The 15,239-nt window shown below is 41.0% G+C and overlaps 1 protein-coding gene across 1 annotated transcript in view; it reads left to right on the top strand.

Annotated features, from left to right (window-relative positions):
* The window catches only part of LOC127649225 (kinesin light chain 2-like), a 61,150-nt gene that overhangs the window by 22,052 nt on the left and 23,859 nt on the right, over nt 1–15,239 (top strand). Inside the window, 4 exon segments of the mRNA XM_052134234.1 lie at nt 4,708–4,897; nt 6,830–7,003; nt 13,504–13,564; nt 13,567–13,602. Coding sequence (XP_051990194.1) covers nt 4,708–4,897; nt 6,830–7,003; nt 13,504–13,564; nt 13,567–13,602 — 461 coding nt within the window.

Genomic DNA, 15,239 nt, shown 5'->3' with positions numbered 1-15,239 from the left:
AGAAAGAGATGTGGAAGGCCCAGATGTACAACTAAACAAGAGGATAGTTAATATCAGAGACTTCATTGAATTCTACCTGCTCAACACCAGTTTCATGTACAACAGTGAAGAGAAGACTCAGGGGTTCAGGCCTTATGGGAAGAATTGCAAAGAAAACGCAACTTTTTAAACAGAAAACAAAAAGAAAAGGTTAGAGTGGCCAAAGAAACACAGATAGTTGGAAAAAGAGTTATGGATCTTCACCCCATTGAGCCTTTGTGGGATCAGCTAGACTGTAAGGTGTGTGAGAAGTACTCAGCAAGGCAGCCACATCTATGGCAAGCACTACAGGAAGTGTGGGGTGAAATGTCACCTGAATATCTTAACAAACTGACAACTAGAATGCCAAGGATCTGCAAAGCTGTCATTGCTGCACGTGGAGGATTTTTTTTATGAGAACTCTTTGAAGTAGTTTTGAATTAGTTTTTTTCTTTTTTTTTTGTAATAGTATTTTTTCATATTATTAATGTTCTGACTATACGTTGTGATTAGTTGAATGCCACTTTGGAGAATAAAAGTACCAATTTCTTTCCATAAGAGCAAAATCTGTACATTATTCCAAACTTTTGGCTGCTAGTGAATATACAGTTGAAATCAGAAGATTACATACACTTAGATTGAAGTCATTGAAAATTATTTTTTAACTACTCCACAGATTATAGCAAACTATAGTTTTGGCAAGTAATTTAGGACATCTACTACGTGCTTGACATGAGTAATGTTTCCAACAATGGTTTAAAGACAGATTGTTTCACTTTTAATTGACGATCACAATTCCAGTAGGTCAGATGTTTACATACACCAAGTTAACTGTACCTTTAAGCAGCTTGGAACATTTCAGAAAATATCATCAAGCCTTTTGTTACGATTCCCTGTTGTCTGCCCCGCGTTTCACATGTCACTGTCATGCACTACATTTCCCATAGTTCCCTGCTCTCATCACTTCCATCACTATGTCATTGTTCGCACCTGTTTGTCATTTGTATCCTCATGTGTCTGTGCATTTAAACCCTGCTGTTCCTCCATTACCCTGTCGTTCGTTGTCTCAACTGTTGTGATGTCGCTGATGTTCCTGTGTTCCGATGTTCGTCTTCCCGTGTTCATTCCAGCCGTGTATTCCCAGGTCCAGTGTTTCGTGTTTTAGTTTCGTTTTACCCATCGTGGTTATTTCCTTTGTTCCACTCTTGCTTGTTTTCACTTTGTCTTCAATAAAACCCGCGCGTAGATCCAAACTGCCTCATCCTGCACTCATAACAGAACAAACGACCCAATGGATCTAGCGGTTCTACAAGTGAACTGTCAGCTGCTCAACCTGATGCAGGGAAACCGTCCGGTTGAAGAGCACATCTGCGATTTTCTCGCGATTGCGAGAGCCACCGACTTCCCTGACTCCTCCCTGGTGGTGTTCTTCCGGGCTAATCTGAACTGTGCGCTCAAGGAGCGGTTGCCGCTGGCAACGCGCGACTGGATGCTCCGCGAGTACATTGAGGAGACTCTGCTAGCCTGCGCCTCACCATTCACCGTGGGCGTCGTCGAGGAGAACCCTGCCCCTCCTCCCACAGTGGTAACCCTCCATTCACCCATGGTTCGTCCCTTCACGCCTGCCTTGGTCAAAGAGCCAGTGCTGCCATCTTCGTCTGCCTGGAGGAGGAGAAGAAAGGCTTCCGCTCCCCAGTTCACGCCTGCCACGGTCAGCGAGCCAGGGCCTACGCCTGCCACGGTCAGCGAGCTAGCGCCTGCAGCCCCTACCGTCAGCGAGCCAGGGCCTGTAGCCTCAGACGTCAGCGAGCCAGCGCCTGTAGCCTCAGACGTCAGCGAGCCAGTGCCCCCCCGAGCCTTTCAGGGCTCCGCCCCTCAAGTCTCTCGAGTCTGCCAGGGCTCCTCCTCCCGAGCCTTCCAGGGCTCCGCCCCTCAAGTCTCTCGAACCTCTCTGGGCTCCTCTCGGGCCTCCCAGGGCTCCGCCCCTCAAGTATCTCGAGTCTTCCAGGGCTCCTCCTCCCGAGCCTCCCAGGGCTCCGCCTCTCAAGTCTCTCGAGCCTCCCGAGCCTCCCGGGGCTCCGTCTCTCGAGCCTCCCGGGGCTCCGCCTCCCGAGCCTCCCAGGGCTCCGCCTCCCGAGCCTCCTGCGGCTCCGCCTCCCGAGCCTTCTGCGGCTCCACCTCCAGAGCCCTCCAGGCCTCCGCCTCTAGAACCTCCTATGGCGCCACCTCCCTGGGCTCTGCCTCCAGAGCCTCCCAGGTCTCCGCCTCTAGAGCCTCCTACGGTGCCTCCTCCCTCGGATCCGCCTCCAGAGCCTCCCACGGCTCCGTCTCCCACGGTTTGGCCTCTTGAACCTGTCCTTGCCCTGTGGCCAGCTCCCAGGCCTCCTGAACCTGTCCTTGCCCTGTGGCCAGCTCCCAGGCCTCCTGAACCTGTCCCTGCCCCTTGGACTGCCTGCCTACCCTCTGTACCCCCTTGGACTGTCCGTTTGCCCCTTGTGCCCCTTGGACTGTCTGTCTGCCCCTTGTGTTCCCTTGGACTGTCTGTTTGCCCCTGGTGCCCTCTTTTGGTCTGCTAGCCCCCCTCCATCCCCTGGACGATTCTGTTTTTGTGTTTTAGGATCGTCTGGAATCCGATCCTTTGAGGGGGGATTCTGTTACGATTCCCTGTTGTCTGCCCCGCGTTTCACATGTCACTGTCATGCACTACATTTCCCATAGTTCCCTGCTCTCATCACTGCCATCACTATGTCATTGTTCGCACCTGTTTGTCATTTGTATCCTCATGTGTCTGTGCATTTAAACCCTGCTGTTCCTCCATTACCCTGTCGTTCGTTGTCTCAACTGTTGTGATGTCGCTGATGTTCTTCCCGTGTTCATTCCAGCCGTGTATTCCCAGTTCCAGTGTTTCGTGTTTTAGTTTCGTTTTACCCATCGTGGTTATTTCCTTTGTTCCAGTCTTGCTTGTTTTCACTTTGTCTTCAATAAAACCCGCACGTAGATCCAAACTCCTTGTCTGCCTCATCCTGCACTCATAACACCTTTAGACAATTAGCTTCTGATAGGACGTTTACTGAATTGGAGGTGTACCTGTGGATGTATTATAAAGACCTCTTTGCTTGACATCATGGGAAAATCAAAAGAAATCAGCCAAGATTGTGGACCTCCACAAGTCTGATTCATCCTTGGGAGTAATTTCCAAATGCCTGAAGGTACCACGTTCATCTGTACAAACAATAGTATGCAAGTATAAACACTGTGGGACCACACAGTCATCATACTGCTCAAGAAGGAGATGCATTCTTTTTCCTAGAGATGAACGTAGTTTGTTGCAAAAAAATGCAAATCAATCCCAGAACAACAGTAAAGGACCTTGTGAAGATGCTTGAGGAAACGGGTAGACAAGTATTTATATCCACAGTAAAACAAGTACTATTTCGACATAGCCTGTAAGGCTGCTCAGCAAGGAAAAGCCACTGCTCCAAAACCGCCATAAAGCAAGACTGCAGTTTGCAAGTGCACATGGGGACAAAGATCTTACTTTTTGGAGAAAAGTCCTCTGGTCTGATAAAACCAAATGGCCATAATAACCATCGTTATGTTCGAAGGAAAAAGGGTGAGGCTTTCAAGCCGAAGAACTCCATCCCAACCATGAATTATGGGGGTGGCAGCATCATGTTGTGGGGGTGCTTTGCTGCAGTAGGGACTGGTGCACTTCACAAAATTGATGGCATCATGAGGAAGGAAAATTATGTGGATATATTGAAGCAACATCTCAAGACATAAGCCAGGAAGTTAAACCTCAGTTGCAAATGGGTTTTCATAATGGACAATGACCCAAAGCATACCCCTAAAGTTGTGGCAAAAAGGCTTAAGGACAACAAATTCAAGGTATTGGAGTGGCCATCACAAAGCTCTGACCTCAATCTGATTAGAACATTTGTGGGCAGAACTGAAAAAGCATGTGCGAGCAAGGAGGCCTACAAACCTTACTCGGTTACACCAGTTCTCTCTGGAGGAATGGGCCAAAATTCCAGTAACTTACTGCGAGAAGCTTGTGGAAGGCTACCCAAAACATTTGACCCAAGTTCAACAATTTATAGGCAATGCTACCAAATATTCACAAAGTGTATGCAAACTTCTAACTATTTCCTGACATTTCAGATTCTTAAACTAATGTAGTGATCCTGACTGACCTAAGACAGGCAATGTTTTCTACAATTAAATGTCAGGAATTGTGAAAAACTGATTTAAATGTATTTGGCTAAGGTGTATGTAAACTTCTGTTTTCAACTGTACTTTATAAGTATAAAGTGCAGTTTATAAGTATTATAAAAGTAACTTTTAGCATTATGGATACAGTGCATTTGGGATATACATTTACATTTGTCCATTGAATCCATGTCCTTGGCTTTACCACCACCACACACCACCACACACTGTTTTTTGAGATATTGCACTAACATAGTTTATATGGTATTCTTATACTAAACTTTTGTATTCTGTTAAGTACCTGGTGAGTACCATGTAAATACCATGTTCCATAAATATGGTTATCATTCCGTATCATGTTATATCATATATACCGTTACTGTTCCATGGTTTGGCTACACCATTTTTGTATGGGATAGCTGAAATGTGCTAGTGCTCTTATTACATAAAGTGGATTGAAATTTCTGTACCTTCTTGCAGGGATCAGAATAAGTATAAAGAGGCAGCTCACCTGCTGAATGATGCTCTGGCCATCAGAGAGAAGACTCTGGGTAAAGATCATCCCGCTGTGGCTGCCACGCTTAATAACCTCGCTGTACTGTACGGCAAACGTGGAAAACACAAGGAGGCAGAGCCACTGTGCAAGAGAGCGCTGGAGATCAGAGAGAAGGTTTGCAGACCCTACACCTCAAGCACACTTTAAAAAGAAAATACTTCACACAATTTTCATGGAAATTCAACAACCTGTATATGGGTGTATCTCACGAACCCTGTCAAAAATATATATAAATATATAACACTGCAAAGTCATATTGAGAAATCAAATATTTAAGAAATGATTCAATAAAGCAGACCTCGCATACAGCCCTTGCGCCATATTTTGCGGCCCTCGTTATGATTTCATCATCAAAAATATTTATCAATAGCCTGTCAAATGCTTATTAAATAAGGTGTGCATTTTCAAGACTATTCACAGTAGTTCTCTGTACTGCTGAATCACAGCACAGTTAGAGAGGGAAATAACTGCAAAGGATGTAACGAATGAAATAAACAACAACGAATATCTGATCGTAGCAGATGTTACATGAGAGCGAATGGTAGAAACTTTTTCGCAGAGATGGGTCACTTCTATTAAAATTAATGGGAGAAATTGGCGCAATGATTGTAGAAAAGGAAGTCCCGACTTACAGGTAAAAGAGCCAATCATCTTCTAGATACAGATATCGCCTGTCAATCAACTGGAGAACATGTATGCGAATTAGTTATACAAGCTGGGAAAAGTTTTTAGTGTAATCTGAGGTAAAGCAGATTTCAAAGTGGCTCTTTGAAAATTAAAACCAAACCATGGGAAAATTGAAATGTTACACCCCTATATATATATATATATATATATTACATACACGTATAATTATAACTATCTATTAAGAAATAAATCTTAAAACAAATTATACTGTATAGTCCTCAAAGCTATAGTGATCTAGCTTTGCGGCCCCTGAGCTTTCTGAATTTCACTAGCCCTGCTATAAAGAAAATGATGCCTGTTTTTTTGGACAGTTAATATTTTGATTCTGTCAGTGATTTGTTATAAATGCAGAAGGAGACTCAGCTTCCCTTGCCTCTTCTGACTTGCCTCCACTGCCATAATTAAAAAAATAAATAAATATATGTATATGTATGTGTATATATGTATATATATATGTATATATATGTATATATATGTGTATATATATGTATATATATGTGTGTGTATATATATATATATATATATGTATATGTGTGTATACGTATTTACATGGTAAAGTATTTATATAAAGTACTGTGCAAAAGTTTTAGGCACTTCTCAAAAATGTTGCATAGTGAGGATGTCTTCAAAATAATGACATATATAGTTTTAATTTATCACTTAATGTCATACAAAGTCAAGTAAACATAAAAAAAGCTAAATCAATATTTGGTGTGGCCATCTTTGCATTTAAAACGGCACCAATACTCCTAGGTACACCTGGACACAGTTTTACTTGGTTGTTGCAGGTACGATGTTCCAAGCTTCTTGGATAATTCACTGCAGTTCTTCTATCTATATAGGCTGTCTCAATTGCCTCTGTCTCTTCATGTAATCTCAGACTGGCGTGATGATCTGTGGGGGGCTTTGTGGGGGCCATGAAATCTGTTGCAGGTCCACCTGTTCTTCTATTCTAAGCTTTTCTATTTGCAAAAGTAAAGTTTGGGAGTATAACATTTATATTTCCTATTGACACTAAAGCTGAAGATAAAAATAACCATCTTAAGACATATGCTTTTGTGAAACAAGACTTTTGCACAATACTGTATATCCTGCCAGTATTTCTTTTTTTACTGCATTTAATTAATACCTTTATTAATAATAATAATACAATTGATTTAAAAAAAATACAGTTTAAAAATTAATGTTTTACAGTAATAATAATCATCATTATGAGTACTGGGAACTACAAAAAAACTCAAATACTCTTTGGATGCATAACAGTAATGCGGATATGGAGGGAAATGTGTTTAATTGGCATGATAATATCACAAACTGCAAAATTGTATATAGTTTGTGTGTTTGTGCATGTGTTTGCAGGTCTTGGGGAAATTCCACCCTGATGTGGCAAAGCAGCTGAATAATCTGGCTCTGTTGTGTCAGAATCAGGGGAAGTATGAGGAAGTGGAATATTATTACCGCAGGGCCCTCGAGATTTATGAGAACAAACTGGGTGCTGACGACCCCAACGTGGCCAAAACCAAAAACAACCTGGTAAGGGGAGAAAAACTCACCAGATTCTGTCTACACAACCAATGAAAGAACAACTATGAAGAACAGTATATTTGATATTGGTGATTTTGTTTTAGATATAAAGATTTTGAATATTGCAATAGTTTTAAGGGTTTCTTTTTATTTGCTACTTGTATAAAGATTGTGCGAGTGGGCTAGTTTCATGCTAGTTGGCGGTTTTCCTTCTCTTAATGTACATGAGTATAAGAGTGTGTTAAGAAAGGGATATTTTAAGAGTTTCTGGAGCAAAAATAATGATTGAGATTTTTTTTCATACAACAGTCAAGTTTTTCTTTTATCGTTTAGCAAAAACTAGTCAGTGGAAAACATGCATTGATTTAAAAAAAAAAAAATCTTTATTTACATTTGGTCATTTAGCAGATGCTTTTATACAAAGAGACTTATGCTGATGCTTTTATCCAAAGCAAATTAGAAATGAGCAACATAAGCAATTTGTCGTAGAAAAGTCAACAATATCTGCAGTACCACACTGCCAAATTCCAAGAGTAACTAGAATATTATTGAGCTAGCGCGTAAGAAAGAAATACAAGGGAAGTGTATTTTTTTATAATTATGAAATAATTGCTATTATTGTGTTAGGGTATGTGCTCGTGATTGAAATAAGTTCTCAGCTGTGTCTTGAATGTTGAGATGGTTTCCACAGATTGGGTTGTTGGGAGTGCATTTTCCTACAGAGGAACAGATAAATTCAGTGATTGTGTAACGGATTTTGTGCCTCATTGTGATTTGAACACCAGGCACCGCTTTTTCACTGATGGTAAAGAGCGAGTGGGGACAGAAAGGAGTGAGTTGAAGGATGAGAGTCCTATTCCCATTGGCTGTCCAAGGCCAAAGTCAAAGCATTGAATATGTTGCTGGCAGCTACAGATTGCCATTGGAATAAAATTCAGAGGGGTGGTGAAGTGAGTGCTGCTTGATTGAATACCAGACACGCCACCATGTTGTGAACTATCAGTAGTGGCTAAATCTTGCTAGCTGGGAAGCTGGTGAACAGAGCATTGCAGTAGTCTAGTCCTGAAATGACAAGAGCTTGGACCATGAGCTGCAGAACCAGGAGCTGTTCAGCATATTCAGACAGGAAAGTTCTGATGTTGTAAAGCATGAACATGCAAGACCGGGCTGTTGACTAGATGTGGGCTGCAAAGTTAAAAGTTATTTAAACACCACTTCTAGGTTCCGTGCTGTCCTGGTTGCCATTAGTGTAGTTAAACCAAGATGAATGGTGAGGTTGTGCTCCACAGATTGGAAGACTGGGATCAGAAATAGGGATCGGTATCGGCTCGGATACTGATGTTTTCAAACAGATTGGGTATCGGTCTGATGAGCCCGATCCAAATCCGATACTGTGTTTGTTAGTCATGTTCGTTACTGTCAAGCTCCAAAAATGACAAAAGAACAATTAAAACACAATTAAAGTAGTTCATATGACTTGCAATAGCTCTGTAAATCACAAAAAGCTGTTTTAGTAAGTTAATATATAAAATGCACATGCAGCTCCAGCGCATTAGTGAATGGCGCTGCTCTGTTTATACACACACATGCACGTACGCGGCTATTTTTAGCCTTAGCAGTGGTGTGCGATATTTGAGCGCTACTCACGAACAACATGTCGGATGTAGATGCTCAATAATTCGGTTCACTTATAATATGCATTTAGAATGGCACTGGAGGGGCATTTGACCAGAATTTGAATAAGAAGCTTATTAAACTACTGTGAACTTGCCTACAAACAGACACATACAGTACTATCTGAATGTCAAAATAAAAGCGTGAGGTTTTAAACGTTAACTCTTTCCCCGCCAGCGTTTTTAAAAAAAAGTTGCCAGCCACCGCCAGGGTTTTTGACGATTTTCACTAAATTTTAATGGCCGCAGAATATTTTCTTCCATGAATATATGAAGATGCTATGTATCACAATAAAGATCTAGGCCTCTGCTTTTAGGCAAAAAAACCGATTTTATTTTATCTTCATTTGTTCTTTTTTTATTGCGACTTGAACAGAGGTCGGTTTTGTCAAAAAACAACATTTCAGACAAAAAGCTGAGAAAAAGGCATGTTTATGTCTGATATTTTGAGCTTCTCAATACTCCACTTCTTCATGTTTGAGACGATCGCAGTCTGTTTCTTTGATCAAAGAGTTGCGTACTCTTTCAAAACATGCGTAGGGTCTTCCTTACCGTGATAACACCTAAAACACGGAAACCCGGAAAATTCCGTGTTTGGCGGGGAAGCGTTTTTTCATAAAACACGGAAAATTCCGTGTTTGGCAGGGAAAGAGTTAATTGTCATAGAGAGACTCATGGAGGCAGAGATAAGAACTGTAGAGTATGAAGGAGAATCATGGAGTCATTGATTCTGAATGCAATGCACACATTCTTGCAGAGGTTCATAAAACCCCCACACATCCTCGTGCCTTCTAAAACCCCCTTCTGAGATGGGAAAGGAATGTGAGACTTTGAATGGCACAATGTGTTCCTAACATTTAAAACCCAGAAAGGCTTAATTTTAAGGAAATATGTTTTATCCCCATATGCTTGTGTATTTTTGTTGTTAGTATCAAACTAGTTAAGATTGTTTAGTTGTGTAGTTAAACTCTGAGGCCTTATATAAAGGGCCTTAAAATGTATATCCACTTTTAAGTGTACCAAATACACGTTTCTTGGTATCAAATTAAACCTTACGACTTGTCCTAGCTGAATATAAATATAAGGTTACATTAAAAGGTATTCTGCTATGTTTTACTGTCTTTTGAGTGATTCAACCCAAAATCCTGACCCGGTCATAAATTATGCAATTGAAGAGCCTTGGCAGGACAAAGAAACCATCTCGCGCCCAAAACAAAGGAGCCTCATTGGGCCATTTCTCCCAAAGGAGGTGTGACCTCCCTGCCTTAAAAGTCAGGCTTCGGCATTGACTCTTTCTCTCTTTTGCTGCTCCCACTTCAACTCTTACTCTCTTGTCCTGTGTCCTCTGATCTCTCTCCAAGCTCTCTTGCTTTTTCTTTGTGTTACTTTCATCAGACTTGTCTTTTATTTTATTTGGCGTTTATCTCAGTCTTTTATTTGTCTTCGGACAAAGCTCAACACTTTACGTTTCTAGAGCAGTCCGATACCCTCCGGGTGAAAGGACTCTCTCTCAGCAACAACAACCGTTCCTCCTAAGATGCTTTGAACTCCCCGCGAGCGACCCACGCTCGGGGAAACACCAAGAGAAATCCTCCATCTCACGGACGCCACGAGGACACGATAAACACGCAGTCTTGTTCAGCGACACAAAGGTCCATTGTGCAAGTAATATTTCATCTAAATTCCAATGCGTTAAAGTGTGTAACTCCTTGATGGCTCTTAAGGTTTAACTGTTGTAACAAGTTTGAACCCTGTAATCTCTTTTATTTTCCTTACTGTTTTTACTTTATTTTATGTTTGTTCTATGTTAAATGTTTGTTTGTTAAGTGTAGTGATATATCCTAGTTCCTTGTATTAAACCCAATTATACGCTTGATTGTCTGTGTTTGTTGGTCATAAAACAAAGCCTCTTCAATGTGCGATCTAAAGCTACGAGCTGATATTATCAAAGTAAGTTAACGTGCTTTTGATGAGTAGGCTTATACTAAGAATAACCCTTCTGGAAAATTGATCAAGAGCATCGAGCAACGTGGTTCAGGCGGATCTAACTGGTTGGTCGCGTGCACGGGTCAATTCCATTAAGGTGTTCTGAAAATTAATATAGCCTGTCTGCATATGATGTATATTCCTAATTAATTATAATTCGTTGTGTTTAATTATCTATATATATATCTGAAGCAGACTCTTGGACTATATAAGCCCTTTTTGGGGCGATTTAGAATGTATTGTTATCTAGTTCAAACCGTATGATTAATCATTGATTACGATCATTAAAATTAATTGTACATTCCCCAAACCTGAACCTAGATACCCTACAGAACTCCATAGCAGGGTTTATTGAACAGATGATTGAAACAGTGATGTAAACATTGTGAGTAAATCCAGTTGAGCAGAGTGCCAAACAGCAGGCGAGTAATATCCAGACAGGGTATAGACACAATGAACGGATAACTCACAACAGTCTTATGATACTTGCAGGCAATAATGAAGACACAGGTATGATTGACATAGTAGAATGGTGTGGTGTCTCAGAGATACTATCGATGAGAACAGACTAAGAGTGTGTGTGAAAGCGGGTATATATGCTGTCCTTGATTAACCACTAATGATATGCAGTTGTGTGTAATCAGAACTCAAGGGAGATTGAGCGCTGTGACAGCAGTGTGGAAGAAAGAAAGAGAGCGAGAGAGAGAGACCGGTGGATCAGTGACTAAATGTGCATGATTGAGATATGTATTATATTATCTAAAAAAAAAAATGCATTATAATATATACATATATATATATATTTTTTTTTTAATGTCTTCAGCTTTTCTACTGATGACTTATACTGGAATTACTGTTAATTTTGCTGCTACATTATACTAGTTAACAATAAAGTTTTTCCTAATGAGCTACACATTTATATTGAAATAATGTGTAGTTGGAGGTTTGTGTTTCTTTACATATTAAAGAGTACCCATAATTAGTTCTGCACAATACTGTAAAGATATTCTAGACTGATTATGCATAAAAACAACACTGGTGTCAGATTTCCGATATCGGATTCAGATCGGAAGAGAAAAAGTGGTGTCAGTGCATCCCTAATCAGAAAGAGTCCTGACTTGGTAATGTTGAGCTGAAGATCCTGGCCGAGATAACCGAAAGGCAGGCAGAGATATTAGCTGAGACGGTGGGGTCGTCAGGCTGGAATGACAGGTAGAGCTGCATATTATCTGCGTAGCAGTGGTAGGAAAAGTCATGTGCCCTTATCATTGGTTTGAGTGATGTGGTGTAGATAGAGAAGAGGAGGGCTCCAAGCACTGACCTCTGAGGGACATCTGTGGTTAGCTGGTGTGATATGGACACTTATCCAGGAAACCTTGAAGAAATTGCCTGTGAGGTATGACATAAGCCAACCAATCGCAATTTCTGTGATTCCCCAGGTTGGGTGAAAAGGAGGATCTGGTGGTGTACTCTATCAGAAGCAACAGACAGGTCAAGAGGATGAGGACATTCCCCATTCCCACTGCTTAGGTGGCACATATACTCACCTCAATCCGGGTGGCAGAGGACAACTCTCAGTTGCCTCCGCTTCTGTGATAGTCAGCCCACGAATCTTGTCACATGTTTAACTGTGCATGACACCGCGGAGACTCATAGCATGTGGAGGCTCAAGTTATTCTCTGCGATCCACTAACAACTTGCCACGTGCCCCACTGAGAGTGAGAACCACTAATCGCAACCATGTGGAGGTTTAATAGGGGTGTAACGTTTCATCAATCTGGATCAATGCATTGATGTAATAACCAATGATCCAATGTTAGCGATACAACACGTAAATATCGAAATATATATATATTTTTTAAGATGTACCTTTTATTTTAATACTCATGTCTGTAACGTCCCTATGCATTTCAGTCAGGCGATGAAGCAACCGTATTACATTAATTTCACTTTGAGTGCTAAATAAATTTTTCATGTGGGACACGAATGTGGACACGGGGTCTTTGAAGCCAAATTGTGCACATCAGTCAACTGGGCTTCCCGTGAAATGCAAGCTCCAGTGATGGGATCAGTTATCTGAAGAGAAGTGAGTTGGGAAGAGAGAATGGATTTTATGGCAGAAAATCCAGAGTGAGTGGTCGGGAAGAAGGGAGAGTAACAGAGGCAAGAGGAGAAACAATGATTATTTGTGATACAAGTACAGGCAAGAATGAGAAATAGCGGTTTTCCTGCTCTGTGTTTTGCAGGAGTGTGCATTCTCGTAAGGTCAAAGGAGGTCAGAAGAGCTAGAAAGACTTTCAGATTCAAACTTGAAAGTTTGAGGTTTGTCCAGGTGGATGTTAAAGTCCTCAAGAACCACCAGCTAAGTGCCATCTTCATGGAATTAGGACAGCAGCACAGTACAGTAGCTCTTTGATGAAGTTGCCTAGTTGACCTGGAGGACGATAGATGACTAAAAATGGATTTAAGCAGGATTAGTGGCAGTAATGGCATTATATTTGTAATATGTGTAATTGCAGAGAGATGGGAGTATGGTGAATTTCTAGCAGTTGGAAATAAGCTAAATGAGTTTTCGCCTAGAGAAAAAAACAGGAATCTACTGAAAGCACATTTTAGCTTCAATTAGCTTCAATTTTAGAGCAGGACAAATCTGAACTTCCTGTTTATGTTATCAGTGTACTCTGGGCTTCTAAAAAAGTAATTACTCAAGTTAATAAACACCATTGGTATCTTTTGTCTGGATGAAATTGCATATACAGTCAGCAAAAAATAAGTGCTCCATGTGAATTTTTATATGAAACATGAACCTTTGTTTGAAGCCCATTTGTCATGATGTTGTTTCCTCAACAGGCAACGTGTTATCTGAAACAGGGCAAGTTCAAAGATGCAGAGACACATTACAAGGAGATTCTGACCGCGCACATGAGAAGGAGTTTGGATCAATCAACAGTACGTAGCCATCTTAAAATCTTAAAATAATGTGTTTTAAAAGATGTTTACATTTTTAATAATAACACATGATACAGAAGAGCCTGCAGTGGGCACATGACCTTAATGACAAGTCACAACAGGCCATGTGTTACAGTGATTCCAGTTTGCATTGTGCATAACATCCCCCTTAACCAACATAAAATCAGTGTAAAGCATGGCTTTAAGTGGCAACAGGTCAGATATCACACTCATATACTTGTGCACATGCTCGTAAAAATGCTTAGATACCAAAAAGATACCATATGAAGTACAAAAGCACACAGATTAAAATCACATTATGTCCTAGTGAAATCATTTTAACCACAAAAGCTGTGACTTAATGAGATAAATATAAAATTTGCATGTGCTGCCCACTTCAAATATGAACGCTTGTGACATAAAGACATTAAGGGCTCATACACGGAAAACACCATCATGAGCATTGCATGCAAGCAGATGACAGCGAGCAGAGTGCCAATTCACTTTTTAGCACGAGGCACAAACAGACTAAATACATATTTAATTAAATAACAGCCTTCGGCGGTTTAATAATCATTGAGTCACGTAGCAACCAGCTTCTCCATATTGAGAAGCTACCATCATAACAAAATAAACACTTCAGAATAAAAGCTCAGCCAAAATAATAGCTCAATTTTAAATTGAAAAATGTACAAATCAAATCACTTTATTGTCACACTACTGTGTACACAAGTGCAACAGTAGGTGAAAGTCTTGTGTGCAGTTCCAAATAACATAGCAGTACCAATTACAATAAACAACATATTTACACAACACAATTTACATAACAAATGTACACACACTTACACAACACAATATACAATGTACAGTAAACAATACACACAATATAGAATACACATACAATAAAAATAAAAAATATGGGTGAGGGTATATAAAATATATATACAGTAGTTGAATTGGGGAGAATATATTTAACGGTCCAGTGTGAGATAATACTTTATAGATTAATAAAGTGCAGTGCTAATTATTGATCCTGATAGATCAAGTGTTCAAAAGTCTGATTGCTTGGGGGACGAAGCTGTCATATAGTTGGCTGGTGCGGGTCCTGATGCTGCGATACCGCCTGCCTGATGGTAGCAGTGAGAGCAGCCCATGACTCGGGTGGCTGGAGTCTCTGATGATCCTCCGAGCTTTTTTCACACACCGCCTGTTATAGATGTTCTGGAGGGAGGGAAGCTCACCTCCGATGATGTTTCTGGCAGTTCGCACCACCCTTAGCAGGTCTTTGCGGTTGTGGGCGGTGCTATTGCCGTACCAGGCAGTGATGCAGCCAGTCAGGATGCTCTCTACAGTACTAGTGTAGAACCATGTGAGGATGTGGTGGTTCATTCCAAACTTCCTCAGCCGTCTCAGGAAGAAGAGGCGCTGGTGAGCCTTTTTCACAATGGCCTCAGTGTGGATGGACCATGTGAGTTCCTCAGTAATGTGGACACCGAGGAACTTGAAACTGCTGACTCTCTCCACCGGTGCTCCATTAATGGTGATGGGGCTGTGTTCTCTGTCTTTCCTCCTGAAGTCCACTACAAGCTCCTTGGTCTTACTGACGTTGAGGGAGAGGTTGTGCTCCTGACACCAGC

Source organism: Xyrauchen texanus, chromosome 1 (assembly GCF_025860055.1).
Source record: "Xyrauchen texanus isolate HMW12.3.18 chromosome 1, RBS_HiC_50CHRs, whole genome shotgun sequence".
Lineage (NCBI taxonomy): Eukaryota > Metazoa > Chordata > Actinopteri > Cypriniformes > Catostomidae > Xyrauchen > Xyrauchen texanus.
Note: the sequence above shows the minus strand (reverse complement) of the source record. Positions and strands in the feature narration are given on the sequence as shown.